Source organism: Anguilla rostrata, chromosome 7 (genome assembly GCF_018555375.3).
Source record: "Anguilla rostrata isolate EN2019 chromosome 7, ASM1855537v3, whole genome shotgun sequence".
NCBI lineage: Eukaryota > Metazoa > Chordata > Actinopteri > Anguilliformes > Anguillidae > Anguilla > Anguilla rostrata.
This window is the reverse complement of record NC_057939.1, coordinates 45377592-45397655: the sequence shown is the minus strand read 5'-3', so window position 1 is coordinate 45397655 and position 20064 is coordinate 45377592. Positions and strand designations below refer to the sequence as shown.

The 20064-nt window shown below is 43.5% G+C and overlaps 2 protein-coding genes across 51 annotated transcripts in view; one reads left to right on the top strand and one right to left on the bottom strand.

The window, feature by feature from the left end:
- Window positions 1–20064, bottom strand: part of LOC135259824 (lipopolysaccharide-responsive and beige-like anchor protein) — a 207272-nt gene that overhangs the window by 76592 nt on the left and 110616 nt on the right. For 48 of the 50 annotated variants that reach the window (XR_010331386.1, XM_064344595.1, XM_064344597.1 and 45 more), the window contains 4 exons: window positions 14857–14981; window positions 14504–14518; window positions 6818–6961; window positions 4657–4793 (listed from right to left, as the gene is read on the bottom strand). Coding sequence is in view for 49 of the 50 variants with exons in the window: in XM_064344595.1 (XP_064200665.1) it covers window positions 4657–4793; window positions 6818–6961; window positions 14504–14518; window positions 14857–14981 (421 nt within the window). In the remaining variant the exon portion in view is untranslated. The remainder of the gene's footprint in view (window positions 1–4656; window positions 4794–6817; window positions 6962–14503; window positions 14519–14856; window positions 14982–20064) is intronic. The other 2 variants (XM_064344598.1, XM_064344599.1) reach the window with 1 other exon arrangement.
- LOC135259828 (protein mab-21-like 2) lies at window positions 640–2436 on the top strand. The gene has a single exon (XM_064344652.1). It carries the CDS (start codon window positions 1016–1018, stop codon window positions 2093–2095), a length of 1080 nt encoding a protein of 359 aa, XP_064200722.1. The 5' UTR covers window positions 640–1015; the 3' UTR covers window positions 2096–2436.

The window sequence follows — 20064 nt, the reverse complement described above, 5'->3', positions numbered from 1 at the left end:
CAAAATCCGGTTTAGTTGCGAAAAATATTATTTTCTTTCTGTAAAAAAAATACTTCAATTAATTTTAACAGGCAAAAGTTCATTTGGTCGAGAAGGAAAAAAAGCATATGCATTTATGATTACAAATCGAAAATTGCAATTGAGGTATTACAAAAGATTTAGCAAAATTGCCTACGTGAAACAATGTTCTTAGCTGGTTAAATATTTCAGATTTCAAAGCGCCCTATAATGAAATTAACGGTAATTAGATACTGCTTGAAAATAATTGTTTTGGCACCAATATATCAGAAGTTTAGATTTTGCACTTCGCATTAATTTGCATGGGTTTCCAAAATAATAAATAAGTATAAATAAGACTCATTCTTTGAGTCTTATTTATACTGAACACATTACACAGACTATTTTAAACATTAAAATGTTGAATGAGTTAAATGGTAAGTGGACTCTCGTTCAAAATCGCAATTATGGACCTCGAACCTGCTCAAACCAAGGATTTGCACAGTGATGTTCCTGAGAAGTGTCTGATCTGTCCAACGTGGTTATCGAGCGCAGATTTGATTGGCTGTTCGGCCTGACAGCTTTGTCTGTGATTGCAGGAGGAGAAGTACCACCCCCTTCACTCAGGCTCGGGAACCATTCATAACTAAACAACTCCTGCTCTCCCGGTTGAGTCTGTATAACATAGCAGACAAGGCGCTGTACAGTAAGGCACAGATCTACTGAGATGAGATACAACGACCAGCTTTTTATCTTTTTTCAAATATAGGTTTTAAGAGAGACAAAAACAGTGAAGAGCTGACTTTCGCTTTTACGGTTTAACGGAGCCGTCCCGATTGATACTTGGTATTTTATTGCACTCGTATCGATTTCTGTAAGCAACTGAAGTCCATCCGCTATTTCCGCAAAGGTTGTTTTTTTCATGACTCTGTAGCGCTTGCCTCTGGCTTTACCGTGAGCATTGGATCCGTCAGTGTACTGCGAGACCCCGGTGTACAACCCGGACATTTGCCCAAACATGATAGCTGCGCAAGCAAAGCTTGTTTACCAGCTCAACAAATACTACAACGAGAGATGTCAAACTCGCAAAGCGGCCATCGCCAAGACTATCAGGGAAGTGTGTAAGGTGGTGTCGGACGTCCTGAAGGAGGTTGAAGTCCAGGAGCCCCGTTTCATCAGCTCCTTAAGTGAGATTGAGGCGCGCTATGAGGGGATGGAGGTGATCTCCCCCAACGAATTCGAGGTGGTGCTTTACCTGAACCAGATGGGCGTTTTCAATTTTGTGGATGACGGATCTTTGCCGGGGTGTGCTGTGTTGAAGCTGAGTGACGGACGCAAGAGGAGCATGTCCCTGTGGGTCGAATTTATCACGGCCTCCGGCTACCTCTCCGCTCGAAAGATCAGATCGAGGTTTCAGACTCTGGTGGCGCAAGCCGTGGACAAATGTAGTTACCGTGACGTGGTTAAGATGGTAGCGGACACCAGCGAGGTGAAACTCAGGATTCGGGAGAGGTACGTGGTGAAGATAACGCCAGCTTTCAAATGCACAGGCATCTGGCCTAGAAGCGCGGCGCAGTGGCCCATGCCCCACATTCCCTGGCCCGGTCCTAATCGGGTAGCAGAAGTCAAAGCTGAGGGCTTCAATCTCCTTTCTAAAGAGTGCTATTCGTTAACCGGGAAACAGAGCTCAGCGGAAAGTGACGCCTGGGTCTTGCAGTTCAGCGAAGCTGAAAACAGACTGCTGATGGCGGGCTGCAGAAAGAAATGTCTTTCCGTCCTGAAGACTCTGCGCGATCGACACCTAGAGCTTCCGGGCCAGCCTCTAGACAACTACCACATGAAAACATTGCTTCTGTACGAGTGCGAGAAACACCCGAGGGAGACTGACTGGGATGAGTCCTGTCTGGGTGACCGACTGAATGGAATTCTTCTCCAGCTTATCTCGTGTTTGCAGTGCAGGAGATGCCCCCATTACTTCTTACCAAACTTGGACCTGTTTCAGGGCAAACCTCATTCCGCCTTGGAAGCGGCGGCAAAACAGACGTGGAGACTGGCGAGAGAAATTCTAACGAATGCGAAAAGTTTGGACAAATTGTAGATCAATTTGAGCGAGTAACCTATTGTTATTAGAATATGAGCGAACGTTGGAGATCACTTCACTTTAAGTGGAAAATTGTGATTTTTTTCTCTCTCCGAGTAATGTGAAGAAGTCTTTAAAAAAACCAAGAAGTAAACGGGAAATTGCAAGAAGAAATATTAAGGTACATTTTCAAATACATGTATTTTTTCTTGTTTTGAATGTTTTCACAAAGTGAAGAAACTTTTATTTAAATGCGCACAAAATCATTGCTGCAAAAACAAATACGATGTAAAGTGCCAAGTTCAATTTTTGATTATGTGCCCTACGATTTAAATGTAATAAAATGCATACAAATTCAACGTTGTCTTTACTGTTTACCAGGCCTGATTGGCGTATTGAAATATTCGCGTAAATGTATAACTTGAATTTAAGAGAAATCCAATTGGACAAGTTCAATGATTGTCAATTGAAAATGTATGTTGTGACAACGCACAGGAGACTATTTAGATTTTTAGACTCAAAACTTTCAGTTTTAGAAAGCTTCCAGGTTCACGTTAACTGAAAGGTAAAAACTATTTAAAAATGAATTTCCTCCAAATGAAAAAGTCAACCGCCTTAAAATATAGGCAACAGCAAAATAAAATTACGATTAAATAAATGAAATACACGCGTCTGTATTATCACTTTTATGTTATTTTAAACCAAACTTGTATTTCAGCTATATTTTTACTATCGTCAGCACAATGTTATTTGCAGACTCTGGCTGTGTTACTAGTAATGGTTTTCAAAATGAATACAGATTTTTTTTTATTTTTTAAAGCTGCTACTTCACAGCGCCGTCGATTGTATTTAAAGAACCATCTTCACCTAGGCCGCAGAAACTAGAGAGCAGCTTTCATAAACAAAACCAGGTTCAAAGAATGGAAGTGCACGTGCCTGGGTACGAGATCAGGATACGTGTGGCCCTTAAAGTTGTGTTATTCAAGCGCAAAATTACATCCAATGTGTACTTCAATATGAATACTCAATAAATAACTGAACATAACATTTATTTATCCACACTGCTTGTAAAAAGAGAGACTGTGTTGTATGTAGGCAACACCACTAAATAACAATTACTGTTATCTTACCCATACAAAAATTAGCTTTAGGAGCTACAAATACAGACCTAATCTAATTGTAGTAATTAATAACAAAGTTTACGCACTTTGCGTAATTTGGAATACATGTAGGTGCCATTTTGTACCAAATAAGTAGATCGTGGTTCTTGGCATATTTCAGTTGAATTGAAGACTGAAGTTATTATTTTTCCCCTCCAGTGTGTGTGTGTATTCCAGAAAGACTGTGATCTCCGTGTAAATATTAAGTGAAAAAACGACCATGGCCATGTTTAATATAACACGTTAAGATTTCATGAATTTATTTTGATTACATCTCCACAAGGCCTCGACGTAGGTTACTACTAATTTTACTGCTGATACCACTATAACTACCAGGCCTAATACGGTTGTTGTTGTTATTATTATTGTTTTCTAAAATAAGTAGAATGGTATAGAACCATTAAAATTGCTATTTGCATGAATCCCAAGGCAAGTACACTCACTTAAACCTATACACAGATGAAGAATCAATGAGAAGAAGCCTAATCATTCATTCAGTTCTTCTTATGGTTCACTGCGATTTAACGAAGCCTACATACTGATACTCTGGACGTGATAATCTGTATTAGATATGTTCGCCACAGTAGCCTACTATATGCTGTGACACTAATAGCATGCAGAAATATAGCCAATTTAGAGGCTTTATAATATTAATAAAATACCAACACTAGTTATTTGTAAAAGCATATGGCTTATAAAGAAATACTTATTTTGATTTATAAATATCAGAATGGTAAAACGACATTACACGGTAAGAGGCTGCAAAATGTTTAACGAGTACCTATTTTGGAATCACGTGAGATTTAAAATGTAGCGTATTTACAAGGGCATCACTTTTACTATTTGCAATAAGTGATTAATTTTACTGGCATTACTAGTTATAAATAGAACGTTGTTTATTTCCTTCTTTTTTCCTCTTTGGTTTAGCTCTGGATTTGCCCGGTGACAGTTACAAACCACGCCTAGCCACAGCTTTTCCGTTCGTATTTTTTGATTGGCCTACCTGTTTCGTTAAAAAAATAATAAAATAATTCGCAGCAATACAGACACAAACATTAAACATATGCGAATCTGTAATGCTTTTTGTTTAATCATTAATTTACTTTATGGAAAGGTGAATATGTGCTTCGGTCAAGATGATGTGGGTAGGTTGTGTGTACGTGTGCGCGCGGGGGGAGGGGGGGACTGTATGGGTAGCTGCTTAAAATAATTATGAAACTATTATGGCCGCTGTTTTATAAGATTCTTATCAATTATTTCTTAATAAAATTTGATAGCTCATATGCTGTAAAGGTGGCGATCGATTAGGGGTACTCCTAGTCAACCAATAGGCTAATGCAACTTCATTTGCGCAAAGTTACCGTCTTAGGAGGTGAAGTGGCAAGCTATTTGGATCAATGAGTTTAAAAAACCTCTTACCTTTGGATCGATTTTCTTAAAGCTAGGTTCCTCTTCATCCACCTCGAAGTAGAGCTCGGAAGCTGTGATGGACAGCGTCCCCTTTATCACGACCGCGGGCGCGACCAGCTGGGCCCCAGTACTAAGGTTCACTGGCCCTAAGAGATAGCGGGGAGAACCAGTCAAATAGAAGATATTACCGTTACGTGGTCAAGAGCAAAAAGGGAACATTATCGCTACACGCTCAAAATAAATCCAGAAATAAATTATGGAAACGGCTACATATAAGAAAGTCCCAAAATTAGGCGATATAGGAGCGCGACACAATTTATTGTGATCAATTTACTGTAGGCTAAAACAATGCAACATAATCCACAAAACAAGCACAGCGTGGTGGTTTGCCCAGTAGGCTATATTAATAGATTACTACCGCATTCTGGTCCAAAGATGTAGCAGGGACATCACAGTGTGCAAAAACACTAAACTATTCCAAAAGACTTATTTATATGCCCTCCAATTTCCAAAAATATACACCTTTTAAATATATGAATCGTCAGGACATACATCAAACGATTAGTAGCCTACTATAAAGTAGCATTATTATTATTATTATTATTAGTTGTAGTAGTTGCCTAGTAGTACATACAAATCTATTCATTTCTGCATTCCACTAAATAAACAACAGCGGTATCAATTTTTTCTTTTTAAAATGTCATTTACGCTAACTTTTATCTCAGTTTATATTAGATCAGACTGATTGAACTGTTTATGCACGTAATCAATGAGCAGGTCGCGTGGAAATCAAATGAATTGTCATTCCCATTGATGCGAGTGTGGCGTTTAATCTCTCATCCATCTTAATGCATGCCAGGATGACAATGAGTCGCGCTCTCCCGGGAGTCGCGGCAGGCTTTGTCCTCAGCCAAAAACGCGCAGAACATTGCATTGGCAGATGGTATCACGTAGGTAAGCAGCAGATTTGATTTCCCCAAACACGGTGGCATAAATGGATGATATTAAGCAGCTATATTCATTTGCCGTGTCCCATTGCCCTCTGTGCATTAGCATGTAATCCTGAGGTAAAAAATAACATTGTTTTCCAATCACTCGCAGACGTTCTGTTCGGAGCGGACAGCACGGAGGTGGGGCGTTGGGGGTGATAATTTCCACTTCACTTCCGAGCCATGGCACTGTATCATTCAAGATTACCCTTTAATCCCATTGTCGTCATAGGCGGCTTTAGGAATTAGCCTACATTATCGGGGCTCCTCCATTATACACAGATAGTAATTGTACGTCACTGGCATTGGCGAACCGATGTAGATAAATTACAAAAATACGTATGAATGCTGAACTATGACGACTAAGCTAAATACAATACGTGCATTTGAGAAAGTGATCAGTTAACTCGCTGATCCAATAATTTAAACGTATCCCACCGTAGGCTTTTGGATAGCCAAACATGTACTCATTGGCACTAAATTTAGTCTTTTCTTGTAGGCTAATAAAAAGTAGTTGCATATTTCACAAATGTAACGAAGGCTGTATTATTTATATTAACCCTAAATACATTTTTTTATACAATTAAAATAAATTATCACCCTGCTTGCACATTTCACGAATGTATCGTAATTTGTAAGACTTGTATAAGAATCAGATTTAAAATGATATTTATCACTCAATAACCAAATTTCTGCATTTGCATATTTTTTGTCATGACCTTTAACTCGTAATGGAGACAAACAGTAATCTGTCTGCTAACCCAATATTGCATGGGGGGTCTCATGAGCAGGCACACAGAAACAAAAGTTCATAGTCTGTGTTCTTGCCAGAGAGACGGCTAATAAAAATCACAGGAGAGACATTGGCAATACAAATATTCATGTAAACTCCAAGGGCTTACTGCAACATATTATTTCATAAATCAAATTAAAATGACATTCAAAGTTTTTTTTAAAACTATACATTCGGCAAACATTCAAAATGAGATATGAAACAAGTGATTTATTAAACTTAACCACTGTAAATTCACAGACATGTTACATTATTCCACCCTAGCTGCCTCGAGGAGGACATGTGAAACTATCCTGCGATAAAGCGAGAAAGGACTGTTTAGAACTTACGTTTCATCCCGTTTCAACATAGCACACAGCACAATCATATAGAGAAAATAAGGCCTTACCCGTTAGGTTTTCCAGTTCTTTATCCTCCAACGACGACAAAGTATCGTCATCTCCATCCAATGATAACTCGCTCTCCGAGTTTTGATTTCCCAAAGCATGACTCCTGATTGACTGTTTGCCTTTGAGGACATCTTCCTCTGGGGCTGCAAGTAAATATGTATGAATGTAATTCAAATAATTCATGCGATTCGTTTTTAATTTCACACCTCCATTGCACCTTTGTCTTCCCTCGTAGGCTAATGTTCAGAGAAAAAATAAATTAAAATCGCAAACGTTAAAAAAATAAAACAAATCGACAACTTATGCGCAACCTAATTTGATGAATTATATCAAGAATTAAGCAACCCGTGTAAACATTATTTTAAGATAAATGGAGTAACAATAATTGTTTTTAGTCTGCAAAAAATAGGCACAGTGATATTTTAGAAAATTCGTCAAGTTCGTCAAAAAAGTTTATTTTCATTCCTATTTTCCCCAATATATCTTTGGGGCAAAAGAAGTATCCAGGCAACATGTATCGGAGTCTGTAGGCTTCTTCCACAGGCAAGAGAAAGAAAGTGCAGGCAGTGCTAAGTGATGTGAACAATTAAGAAGATTATAACCAGTTTTAACATTATTCAAAACGAATTCACATTCAATAACGACACAAACGAAACAAAATTCCAAGAAATTAAAGGCTGCTTTTTATACTGACCGAAACACATCCCGCTAACAACATGTAATAGAAGGCTAGGCCTACAATACATGCACCCGGATACCGGAATAAAAATAAAGCATTTTATTTCCAAGTCGAATTCCTCCCCATCTCGAATGTGGCGGTTTTCTCCAAATGCACACACTATGAAAGTGAAAACTTGAAGTGATTTTACAGCTATTGGTCAGTCACACCTCCAAAGGTTATGTGTGCCATTTTAATTCTAATTCCAGAGAAATGTAATTAGCACGAGCCAGAAAACTGAATAACGGCAAGCCTAGCCATTCTCAAGAAAGGTTATAAATACCACTTTATTTTTCATGAAATAATTCCATATCTATTATATGCCATAGAACGAGGAAGGGGATTATCAAAATGGCATACCTACTCTGATGCAGAACAAATTTATCATCTGTAAAATCTCATTTCTGGCATTTGATATTTTCCATCTGACCAGGAAGGGACACAAGTTGTCTGTGTTACTTTAAGACATCAAAACAAATCTAAAATAAATACTATACTTTGAGCCAAACCAATACTCGGTAACATGTGCCAAACAAATCACAACACAGCAAGGCCAGCTCCCTGCTCGTTACATTTTCTTATTTCTGCCGTACATGACTTGAGGTTCCGAGTGGATTATTTAAGGAAAACGCTAATCTGCAAACATTTATCGAAGGCTGCATTCCCCGGTGGCGGGGAAGGTTATGTGCTAGGCCGGTCTGAAAATAAATCCACTGTCCGTGTACAAGCAGTACTTCACTGAAATATAAAGAGTGTGTGTGTGCACGAGTGTGTGTGTGTTTGGGCGTGTGCAAGTGTGTGTATGTGTGTGTGACAGAGAAAAAGTGAGAGTGAAAGAGAGAGAGAGTGTGAACGCACCCAGCGTCAGGTAAGAAATGCACATAATACACAGTTCATTCACCCATTTACCTATTTACCCATTTACTTGTGGAGCTGAATTTCTCCGAAAAGTAAAAGGTACAATTGCATCTGTTGGTCTTTTAAATTCTCTCACAAAGTCCCTCAAAATGGAGCTGAAAAAAATCTTTTGTCATGGAAAATATGCAGCTTACTGATATTTAGAATGGTCTTCCTGTAATTAAGTCTCCCTGGAGGATTTTTAGTTACCAGCGGTGAAATTACTACCAGCTTCCTAATACACACCACATGCTTTACTTTCACACAGTAAGTGGACGGGGATTTGGCAGAAAAAAGTGTTCTATATGTGTGCTGTGTGTGTGTGTGTGTGTGTGTGTGTGTGCGTGTGTAAGAAGTTCTTGCCTTAAACATCTGCAAATTCAATCTGAAATTATCAAACCTGTAATTAAATTATGTATGATCATGAGTGCAACATAACCCCTATTAAATTAAAATTGAAATCCTCAATATGTAAATGAGGATAATGTCCGGCTAAGTTTGGCTTATTGCGTACACTTGTCCAGGAACTGGGTTTACCCGGCACAGGTTACCCACAGGGAAGTGAAAGCTGACGGACTGGAGCTGACACAGGGAGGGCACATATGGCATAGACCAAAAAGAGCCGTAGGGGGAAAGAAATGGCCGCAACACGGAAAATGCACATAATTAAAATGAACTCTGGAAAGAAAGAAAAGAATTGCTGTCCACTTTCATTGAAAACTTCCTTCTCATGATCCCTGACCTATGCTAATGGCAGACTTCATCTGGTAAACATTTCTCACAGCACTAAGTGTGGTGTTTTTTTCCACAGTTGTTTCTCAACACATCTCTACTTTAAATGGAAGACAGCACATAATAATTTAACACACACACACACACAAACACACACACAAACACAAACACACACAACATTCGCTTTTGAGATAGAGACAATGCAGATTTGCACACTCCATACTGCATAATTCCTCTAGATTAAGACTTGGTGAAAAGTGACACACTTTAGCATCATCTTGCTAAGGTATGCACTCAAAGACTTGCTGCGGCAAAGTATTTGCTCTGACTAAAAGCAACACTGTCACTCCGAGACCAAACATCATAGGAAACTATAAGGTGCAACATCAAAGGACAGTTATTAGATACCACTACGAACAGCGTTTTTTTTCTTCTTCACATCATTAATAACACAGGTTTGCAAACGAGTGAAAATGTGAATTGTTTGTGCAATAAAACACTGGTTGTATGAGTTAAGCACAAAGAACATACTGTATCTTTAAACGAGAAACACCAACATTTGCGGATGCATTTTTGTGTATTTATAGACAAGAGTACAAAAGTGTGTGCATGTTTTATAGGATGCATTATCCATAACTTGAAACTTCTTTAAACCATTTCATATTATTATTATTATTATTATTACTATTATTACTATGTGTGCATTGTGCAAAATAAAAACTACAAACTGGAATTACGCTAGAAACTTACACTGCTATGATACAACTATAACAACGATATCGATTGTCTTTTGAATAATACATGCATAACAAATCAACACAGCCAGACCATTCCTCTTGGTGGACAGTGCAAATGTAAATAACACTGGTTACTTGACACAGTTTTAAGCCGTTTGCAGCTCAGTAGCCCAAATTCCCATTTATATGCCACTGCAGGCAGGCTCAAGGCAGGGCAATTATATTGTCAGAATTAACAAATTTGTTTTTAACAAGAGCGTAGCCAGGAGTGTAGTCGCGAGGCGGGTATCGATCACCCGAACAGAGGCATTAGTCTTCAGGTATTTATTCTGCCACCTCTGGTCCGCAGACCCTCATCCAGACCAAATCAATCTCCGCAAAGCACGGCTCTCTCTCGCCGTAAATACATAACTACGCTCCACACAGCCAGCACGACTCTATGGGCTTTTCGGCGTAAATCGCTCCGGATTTCTCTGGCGGCCTGTGAATGATCTTGACTGTATTCGTGTGCATCTTGAAAAACACACATGCTAAACACGTATTTAAAAACATCCTGTCGCAGGGGTAATTGATCTCGGTTCAATTTTAGCACTGGACATAAGACAACAAACTCGCAAAAAATGTGTGTGTGTGTGTGTGAGAGAGAGTGTGTGTGTGTTTGTGTGAGAGTGTGTGTATGTGTGTGTGAGAGAGAGAAAGGGTGTGTGTGTGTGTATGCATGTGTGAGAGAGTGTGTGTGTGTGTGTGAGAGAGAAAGGGTGTGTGTGTGTGTATGCATGTGTGAGAGAGTGTGTGTGTGCATGTGTGTGTGTGTGTGTGTGTGTGTGTGTGTGTGCATGTGCGTGTGTGTGTGTGTGTATTCCATTGCTTTTTGTCCAATAAAGCTATGGACTCAATTACAGTATGATTCTAAAATGAACGCACCTTGACTGCACAGCTCCAAGACTGCGAGCGGTAGCGTGAAATAACGTTAAATACGGACTCTCTCCCGCGTTTAATTGTTTTTAATTTTTTATAGTGGTCAGAGTGTCCGTTTCCCCCATTCGTCTGAGTGAAAATAATTACAGCCAGATATGACCCCTCCGCTCCCTTTCAGAACGCGAGCCTGCGACCCTCATCCACATGCGATTCTTCACCTGAACGCATTTACACGGGGGAAAACAACATGAGATTTTAATTAAAGAGAAGCAGAGAAATACACCCCCCTCCTTCACCGGAGAGGGAAAGTGCTCACTTCCTTGATCCGTACACTCTGATCAGTGTATTCAAAACAAAAAAAAAAGAAGTAAAAAAAGAGAAACTGTTACTGAGGCAGTGTTCGGACATCTCTGTAGGGGGAGGAGACTCCGGTCTAATATTCAAACATGGCGGCAGCTCTTTGACAGACTCGTCAGATTGATTATCAATTACGTTAAGGAAAAGAGAAGCCAGGGGGAGGAGTTTTTAAGGGCCAGCGCTGCGTCAGAGCGAATCGCGACGCGAGAGGGGGATCTGCGGTTAAGCCACTCAATCAGCATTCGTCAATTAAGTCCCGGACGCCCCCACACAAACGTTCCGGAAAGACGCGGAGATAGGTACGATCGGCGCACGCGGGTAGGCTACTGCACCATGCCGGAGTGTAGCGCACAAACAGGAAATGGAGTCGGCCACCCCGCGTCCTCTAACAGCCGCGCATTACGGCCATTAGACCCGGCTCCGGTCTCTAAGGATTCTGGGATTTGGTACGGTTATTGCTTTTAGACCACGTTCTTATTGACTCCTGTCACGCCGGTCGTTTGTCTCCGGGGCCGATGTCGCGTTCGGACCGTTACCCGGTGACATATTGCGGTCATTTTCTCTCCAGAAACGGCCCCTTTTCCGGGCGGAGTGCAAAAGGTTAAGCTGGTAAACCCGAGCCGAAATGTTGCCGACCGCGAACTGCGGCAGGGGGGCCGCATCCAGGAGGCCGCGCCGCTTTTAACGGAAACAAAGGAACCTGCCCGGCCCGGCCGAACCGCTCCCCCCACGCGTGCATTTCAGATTAAATTAACGGCAGAGAGGAGGCGTTTTTTATTTCTAGCTTGGCTAGCGGCACGCGTCATTGTCATGCACGCGTGAAATATTTAATACGCGCGCCGCAGAACGCTTCCTGCAAGCCTCGGGTTTTCGAAGCCCGGAATTGAAACGAGCGGAAGCCGCATCGTCGCGGCAACGTCGTTTAATGCAAATCGCTGGACTGCGAGCCCGGCCGCGCGGACGAGTTACAGGCCGCTCGGCGCGAAGCGGAAACCCCGCCTCCCGCTCCTCGCTCCTCCTCCTCGGCCGATAAAGACGGATCGGCGTTATTATTTCGCCATTCGCAGAAGCAAAGCGGGGCGCGCCTGATCCATCGAATCCAATCTCCGCGGCCGCGAAAGGCTTAATCAATGTTCCTGATTACTTCGCTGCCGCTTCCATTCGCTCGCCATTAAACGGCTATCGACGCCGCCGCGCTCAATGCCGCGGACGACGCGCGTCCACGTACCCTCCGGCGAGACATTTTCGCCAGAGAGCGAAACGCGGGTAGTTATATTAAACTGATTTACCGTCGCTGTATCACGCATTGATTTTTGTTTTGTCTGTAGGCAACCGTCTCAAAGGAAAGGTCACGGGGGCGTCTGGTCGGGTTCAGGCAGGCGGTCCTCGTGCCGTATAGGGCAATGCTGTGTGTAACTGAGATGGTTTTCCAGCTGTTAACTAACCTGAAATATTCTGCATTTTAGAGCATTTTTGAAAGGTCTAAGAGTGATTCTAAGGCATGATGCTGAAGCACATTTACAACCTGTTGAGTCGAGCGATTTACTTCAACACGCATGCCTCAGTACAATGCGCTGCATACCTCAGTTGGAGGGGAAAAAAATAACAAATCAAGAAACGTGAAGAGAAAATTTGTTATTTTAAACTGCAAAGAATGCGGGGGGTCTTCATTAAAGCACTCACAAAAATGAATGAATGAATAAATTAATGAATAAATAACATGTTCGGTATCCTGAGGCTAATGACACTCCTTAAAAGCCAAGGTTGCTTTCAATCGGTTCTTTAATGGTACGGAGTAATCGTCGAAACTTTCCTGCCCCGCAGAGAGGGTGGCTTCCAAGATGGCGGCAACCCCCCCCCCGTCCTGCCGCTGATTTGAGGAGCGTTCACACTGCCTTTATCCAACACGTCGGGGCCTTCGCGGTAATGAGAAGCGAACTCAATCGAGCATTTACGGGATGTTCTGGAGCGGTCCGAGACAGCGTTTTTCCACCTCCACCAAACGGGCCCGAGCTGATTGGCTATCCCTGCAGAAACGCGGTGTCGTGTTGCCCGCGCAGAATTCCAGACGCCGGTAAGATTACGCCATAGTGCGCGTGCCACAAACGCGGCCTCAACGGCGTATTAAGTGACTTTCTGCTGGCGTTTCGATTTTTCAGCTAATTACCTGTACATACTGTACATATACACACATAACCTATATAGGTGGATGTGAAGACCCGATTCTCTAGTTAAAATGTATACAAATTATTATAAGAGAATCACTTGAGGTGCACCTGGTCCAACAGGCATACGGATAAAATCTTCAGAGGGGAGGTGAATGAGATCCCGAGCGTTTATTGTACTCAGTTGAGCACTTTGTACAGCTGGTGGTAAAACAATGGCAACCATCAAATTATAGTCATAAGATTGAATTTGATCTAAGGAATGACTCAAAATGCATTCAGAGCAAATGCTGTTCTTCAAAGCAGTGGCCACTACAGCAGGGTCCTGGTCGTGCACACACACACACACACACACGCACACACAGAAAGCCACAAAGTAAGCCTTTGGGAAGCCATGGCAAAGCATGAAATAGTTGATGCTGGATTTATACTTGAGACTTGGCTGTATTAAAAAAATACCTACCTTTGAGGCATAGTCATCGTTTTGTCCCATAAATAGTAACTGGGGAAAATTCTGTGACCAAATCCAGACACTGTTGTCCTTCCCACTTGCCTTTCACAAGGATGAATTTGTCTCGCCACACTACTTTGCTCCTTCATATAGCTCCATCAACCATCTAGTAGTTTCTCCTGATAAGAGCAAGACTGAGCACCTTTTTCTTTTTGGCCTGTTTAGCTGGGAATACCCAATACAGCACGCAAGCAAACTGCACAATGATGTGAAATCAGTTAAATATTTCCCATCATGCCTTGTGATCTTACTATAAGGAGAAAGAGAGAAATGTAATTATACAGTTTGATTTTAAACCGTATTAGGGTGTAATGGTCAGATATGGTGTCCACTCGGGGTTGGATCTGGGCTGGTGGGGAGAGAGGACAGGGCCGTATTAGGTGATGAAGGAACGCTGTGAGTCTGGAGGTCGCACACGTTTACCAAGGCATTGTGTTCTCAGCCAATAACGGCGATGCACAGCGCAGGTAGCATACTCCGTACCTTACACAAGGGCATGCGTGTACCCGCTCTGAGGCGCTGTTTGTGGTCAATTAGTTAAAAGGGTATTTTGGGGTTCAGAGGCTAAATGCACGTCCTAAGCCAAGAAAGAACACACACACACACACACACACACACACACACACCAGCAGGTCTAGCATATCACTTACCCGTAACTCTCAACTCTGAAAAGCAAGAAACAAGAAAAAAAGAACAAAACAACAAACATTTTCAAAGCAAAAGTCACAACAGAAAATGAAACAGAGGTAAAACCACGGAAGCGGAGACCGCAGTGTAACCCCAGACAGGACGGGACGTCTCGGAGCTGGCAGCCTTTATTAACGTGGGCCTGCTGGAAAAAATTTAAGTGTGCGAACTATTTAAATGAGACGCTCGTTCTTTTTTTACGGCGTCTGGAGGGTCGATAAAAATTTTACGGCAACTGTAGCTCTAATTTTTACTGCCGTGTACCCCTGCCCGTGACACGGTACCCGCCCCCACCCCCTCCCGGGGCGAGACTGACCGTTCTCGGCCGCGGCCTTGAGCGCGGCCCCCGAGTGCGTGGATCCGAAGGGGTTCCTCACGAAACGCCGCCGCCTCCGCAGGTCGTCCTCCCAGTAGTCCAGGCGCCAGAACTCCCGCGGGCGGCTGCGGCCAATCAGAGAGGGAGAGAGAGAGAGGGGGGGCGGCAACACGTGTTAGCAATGAGCGTGCGGCACGGCGGAGAGTGCCGCGTGGTGCTTTCCTTCATTAGCCCCGCCCCCGCCCCTCCCCCCCGTCGCCCCGCAGAGCACGGAGGGCACCCTTAACTCGGGCGGCGTCCTTGAAAACAACAATTTTGCCTTCCTCCAAACCGAGGGAGTTCCCTGTTCCCTGTCCCCCCCCCCACCCACCCACCCACCACCCCGACCCGTCTGTATTTCCTGAGCACGGCGAAGGTGAAATGAGCATAAATACATCACCGCGACAACCGAGCGGCGATGGCGAGTGTGTGCCGATCCCGGGCTCGTTTCACCCGCGAAGGGGGGGGGCCTTCCACCGCGACGGCACTTGCAAACCAGAACTGGGGGGGGGGTGCCATTAGGAACGCGGGACGGCGGTACCAATATTCATCAATGTCCGAGTCCCCCCCTCATTTTTCTTAAACCCCCCCCCCCATTCTCACCTCGCGCTGGCGGTAAATCATCGCGGCCCGTCGCGGGACCGCCAAGTGCTAACTTTTAATGAAGAGTACCGGCGGGCGCCGGGCGTGCGCGCGATAATAAAATACTACGCTATTTAGACGAGAAGGAATTTAATTAAAATAATCTTTTAAAATATTCATTACATGGAGCCCCCGAGGCAGAACACAGCGCGGGGGAAGTGTATTTGGGCCATAACTTCTCTCGCTTCTCCGCGCTCGCTGGTTTTTAAAAGGGCACGTTTCTGAGGAGGCGGGCGGCCTCTTCTGAGCGGGGAAACGCAAATGGCGGTAAACGCGCTGTTCCTCAAACTTGCGCCTAAAAGGCCCAAAAGCTCCTGTCTGTAATTTAGGTAGGGCTAGCTATGCGAGGTTTTCATGTAGACCAGGAACGAAACCTCTTTACCACCTACGCATACCATTTAGGGCACATACATATTTAAATTTAATGAGAATGAACCCTCTTCTTCATTTCACATTCCAGGACAGAATGACCAGACATGTCGGACATGTACGAGTCCATATCAGCCTAGCAGCCGCTGCATGTGAGAAGGACTTTTACACAAAAGCTCTCGAGCCCCCGCAACACTGACTCACAACAATAACAATATGACATTAAATTCCAACCATCCATTTTGCTTTACAGAGCCCAGATGGTTTATGGTACAACAAGACCTGAACACCCAAGACATATAAATCACTGCGATTCTATTTAAGTGCCTTCTAGACACCCAACCCCTTTTTTTTATGTTTGTACCGTTCACAGAGGACCCAAAGTATGCTCGGGTACCGCGGTGGTGACATCTGCATCGTGTGAGTGATCTTGTGAGGACTGACGGCTTTGCAGCTTCTTTAAAAAAAATGACAATTTGAACAAGAGGGGAAAAGAATGAAAAGAACTGAAAATATTGAGGGGCATCTGCAGAAGCTCCTGAGAAGCTGATTTTATTTGTGTAAAGCGGTTAACTTATCTGATGCAGACACAAGCCACAGCTGGTGCTCAGGCAAACACTGCGGCAATTCGCATGGAAATCTGAAGTTAATCCGGTGATTCTTTATTCCTTGCAGAAACTTTTTTTTGACAACGTCCGCCAGCGCTGAACTAATGCGGTGCGAGTAATACACGGGGAACAGCAGCTCAGACATGTGGCACAAAATGAAGCACAAACTAACAAGCGAAATTAATTCCTTCTCGGGAGTTGAATCATGCATACACATACATGCACACAAGTGTTCTCTCTCTCTCTCTCTCTCTCTCTCACACACACACATACACACACACACACACACACACTCTCTCTCTTTCACTCTGAACATCTGCAGGGACTATAATCCTGGGGTAACAGTAGAGGAAATGTACACACAGAACAACAGAGATAAATACGTATTATTTCTGAGTCAAGCCTAAGACACCCGTAACCCGAGCATAATCAGACCCATGAATTACTTGATTACGCTCCGCATCGATTTCACAGGGCTGGCCGAAGCACAGGAGCTTCTCGCTCTCTTCATCTTGCGAGAATATTCTGGAAAGACTATTTACAAACACACATAGGGGGGATCGCGCAATGATCAAATGCGCCATTACGGGGAAAATGCGTTGCGCTAGGCAAGAGTGGCGCTGCGAACGCGACAGACAACATTATTGGAGCGGTATTTCAAACGACGGAGACGTTGAATATTTCATTGCAGGAGGAAAAAGGACGGCAGACGTGGTGCACGGCTGTGAGGGGAAAACACAGCTGGGACCGGCGAATTACCCGAGGTCTGTCTGACGCTCACGCCCCGGGGGGCGAGGCGGCCACGGCAGCGAGACTACGGGCAACCCCGAAAACGCAGACAAGCGCACGTCCTGCAAACGGCCCGTACGATCGACAATCAAACGGAACAAATTTATCAAAATGTGTTATTAAATGTATTAAATGCACAAAGAGGGATAAATATCTCGGAAGGTGTGTCTTTGGATAGGAACGCAGAAAGCGGCTCGTGGAAACAGTCGAGACAAAACTGCGGCGCTCTGGCGCGCGGAGACCGCTGCTTCCGCGGTCGATCTCGGCGCTACGCTCCGCTCGCTGAGGTGCGTCCAGCGGGGCTTTCTCCTGGCGAACCCGGAAGCCCTCCCGTCGGCGCGGAGACACAATTTCCTCTCGCCGTGCGAAGTCCGCCGCGTGTTTTTCCGCGATGGCCTCGATCGCGAGCGGCCGCTTCATCATTATGACTTCCGTCGTTCGTCCGTTAAAATGAATATAAAATGGCTGCCTAAGAGGAGCCAGAATCGCTCGTCACCCTCACCAACCCCCGCCCCCAACCCCCCCACCATCGTCTTAGGGGAATGACACAAAAAGGTTCAATTCATCAGTGTGGTCCAGACGTCAGTGGGAGTTGATTAGTCGAGGGGATTTCGCCACGCGTTACAAATATATGACAATGGTAGCTCGAATCAAGGCCGAGAAAAGGCGTTTGCGTTCTGCGCCGTCATCAATCCCCACCAAACCCGGCACGCTGAGTGTATTTTCCTAAAGGCGATAAATTATTAATGTCTCATCCGTCCTCCCGGTGTCTTGGTGGAGCAAAACGCCGCTGCTCCTCTCGTGGCTCGACAATTAAAACTACAAAGGCCAACGAGCACCGAGCACGCTCAGAGGCCGCACGCGCAATTAGCAGTCGGCTCGCTCCAAAGACGTGCCCGCAGGCTGGGCTAACTCCTCAGGCTAATCCGGACCGGCCATGGAGGAATAACCTCACCATGTTAAAGGGGCCGGTTCAAACAGAGGGTTCCCACCAAATGTTCATTATTAACGTGAAACATTTGTCAGGTTTAAAGAACAGAACTGACTAAAGCACTATAGCAGAACAACAGATGTACCCTTTATGTGCGCATGTGAGAGATTTTAGAACTGAATGTATGTACAGTTATGAAAAGCCAATAAACACATCAACTGCTAAGGTTAGAAGGTGACCTACCCCACTTGAGCATTCCTCTGTAATGTGCAAAAAAATATTATCAGCAAATAAATGACACTCATACGACCTACCGGTCCAATGAAGTCAAAACATGAGGCTCCCTATTGTGTGGATCAGCTTACTACGAATGCATGCTGGGTACAATAGCATAGAATCTGCACGTTTATATATGGGCTACATCATTAGCCTCCTATGAATACAGTCAATCGTATCCCAAGAATGAACATAACGGTTTTATATGCTTTTGACTCACCTTATATTGGACCTGAATTGGGGCAATCTATTAAGATATACCAGATGTAATGTATACTGCACATTTTCATCAATTTATTATTCATAAATATTTGAAATGCATTCACATTTTTTGTACAGTATTAATACGCAGCGGCACAACCTCCAGCACTGAACAGCTGCGTTTCAGTATCATTTTGTGCGTTATGCGAGTAGCTGCAGTATGGATTTTCTACACGACTCGACAGCAGTAGAGGATAGACGAGTGACCTCAGCAATGCACTTAATGATCATTCGCGGAGATCCTCTGTACGAGGGTTCGGGGAAACGCGCATGAAAATCTGACACGATCAGCTGCGATCAATCGCAACAATCTCCATCGTTATTGGGAAACAAAGCCCTTGATATTGTTCTGCACTGCTATCCCAGAAGCCCCAAGGGTTTCATATGACTCCAAATCAGGCTAAATCTTTAGGCATCCAAAACCTAGCGTAGAGGTGCCTGAGATCACAGATCATAAACAAAACCGAGGATGGGAAAAAAGAAAGAAAGAAAAAAATGAATTCATTACTTATTATGAGGTCGCAAAAGGGCGGAAAAATAAAAATCGAGCAAGCGTGAAATATGAACAATTCCTGATAACGACACCAACACAGATTACCCAATAAAGATCCCTGTCACTTTCATTATTCATGTAAATTTAAATTACAACGACTCGGTCACGCGTCAAATAAGACACTTATTTTTCTCCATGCGAATGAAACACGTGAAGGCCGCGGAATAAAGTGCAATGCATTTCCCTTTCTCAAAACAGACTGCGCACCTCAGAATTCTACAACTGAAAATAAGCGCAATTTAAAGTAAACGGTAAAAAATAAACATGAATATTGAATAATGGCTTTCACACTAAGTGCAAGCTAGGAGGGAGAAAGGAAAATGGATGTTTCGACCTTTTATGAGCATACGTGTTATTCTCTCTCGCACTCCTCGTGCCAAACACAATACAGTGAAGGAGCCCTAATAGACTTCCTGCGCTGGCACGGAAAAGTTTGATAAGGCTCTTATTTCAGTCCGACTTCTCATCGCATCCCTCCCGCCGACAAAGACAAATGATTGCCATCCATCAAGATCCAATCAGGTACGCAGAACGCAGGTCTGTTTACCCCCCTTAAAATGCCATTTGTTTAGCCTCCTCCGGATTATTTCGTACACACACGGGGGTCTGTAAAATATCAGTTTCACGGCAGGCTGTTTAATCCCACAGCGGAATTAATTTCATGAATAAAGATTTTTAAAAGAGTTTTTAACCCCCTTATAATGTGCACGTCACACTGATGACTGCTGGCGGGTTCATTT

Coding starts and splice junctions, on each gene's coding strand:
- LOC135259828 (XM_064344652.1), top strand. CDS start 1,016: ATGATAGCTGCGCAAGCAAAGCTTGTTTACCAGCTCAACAAATACTAC.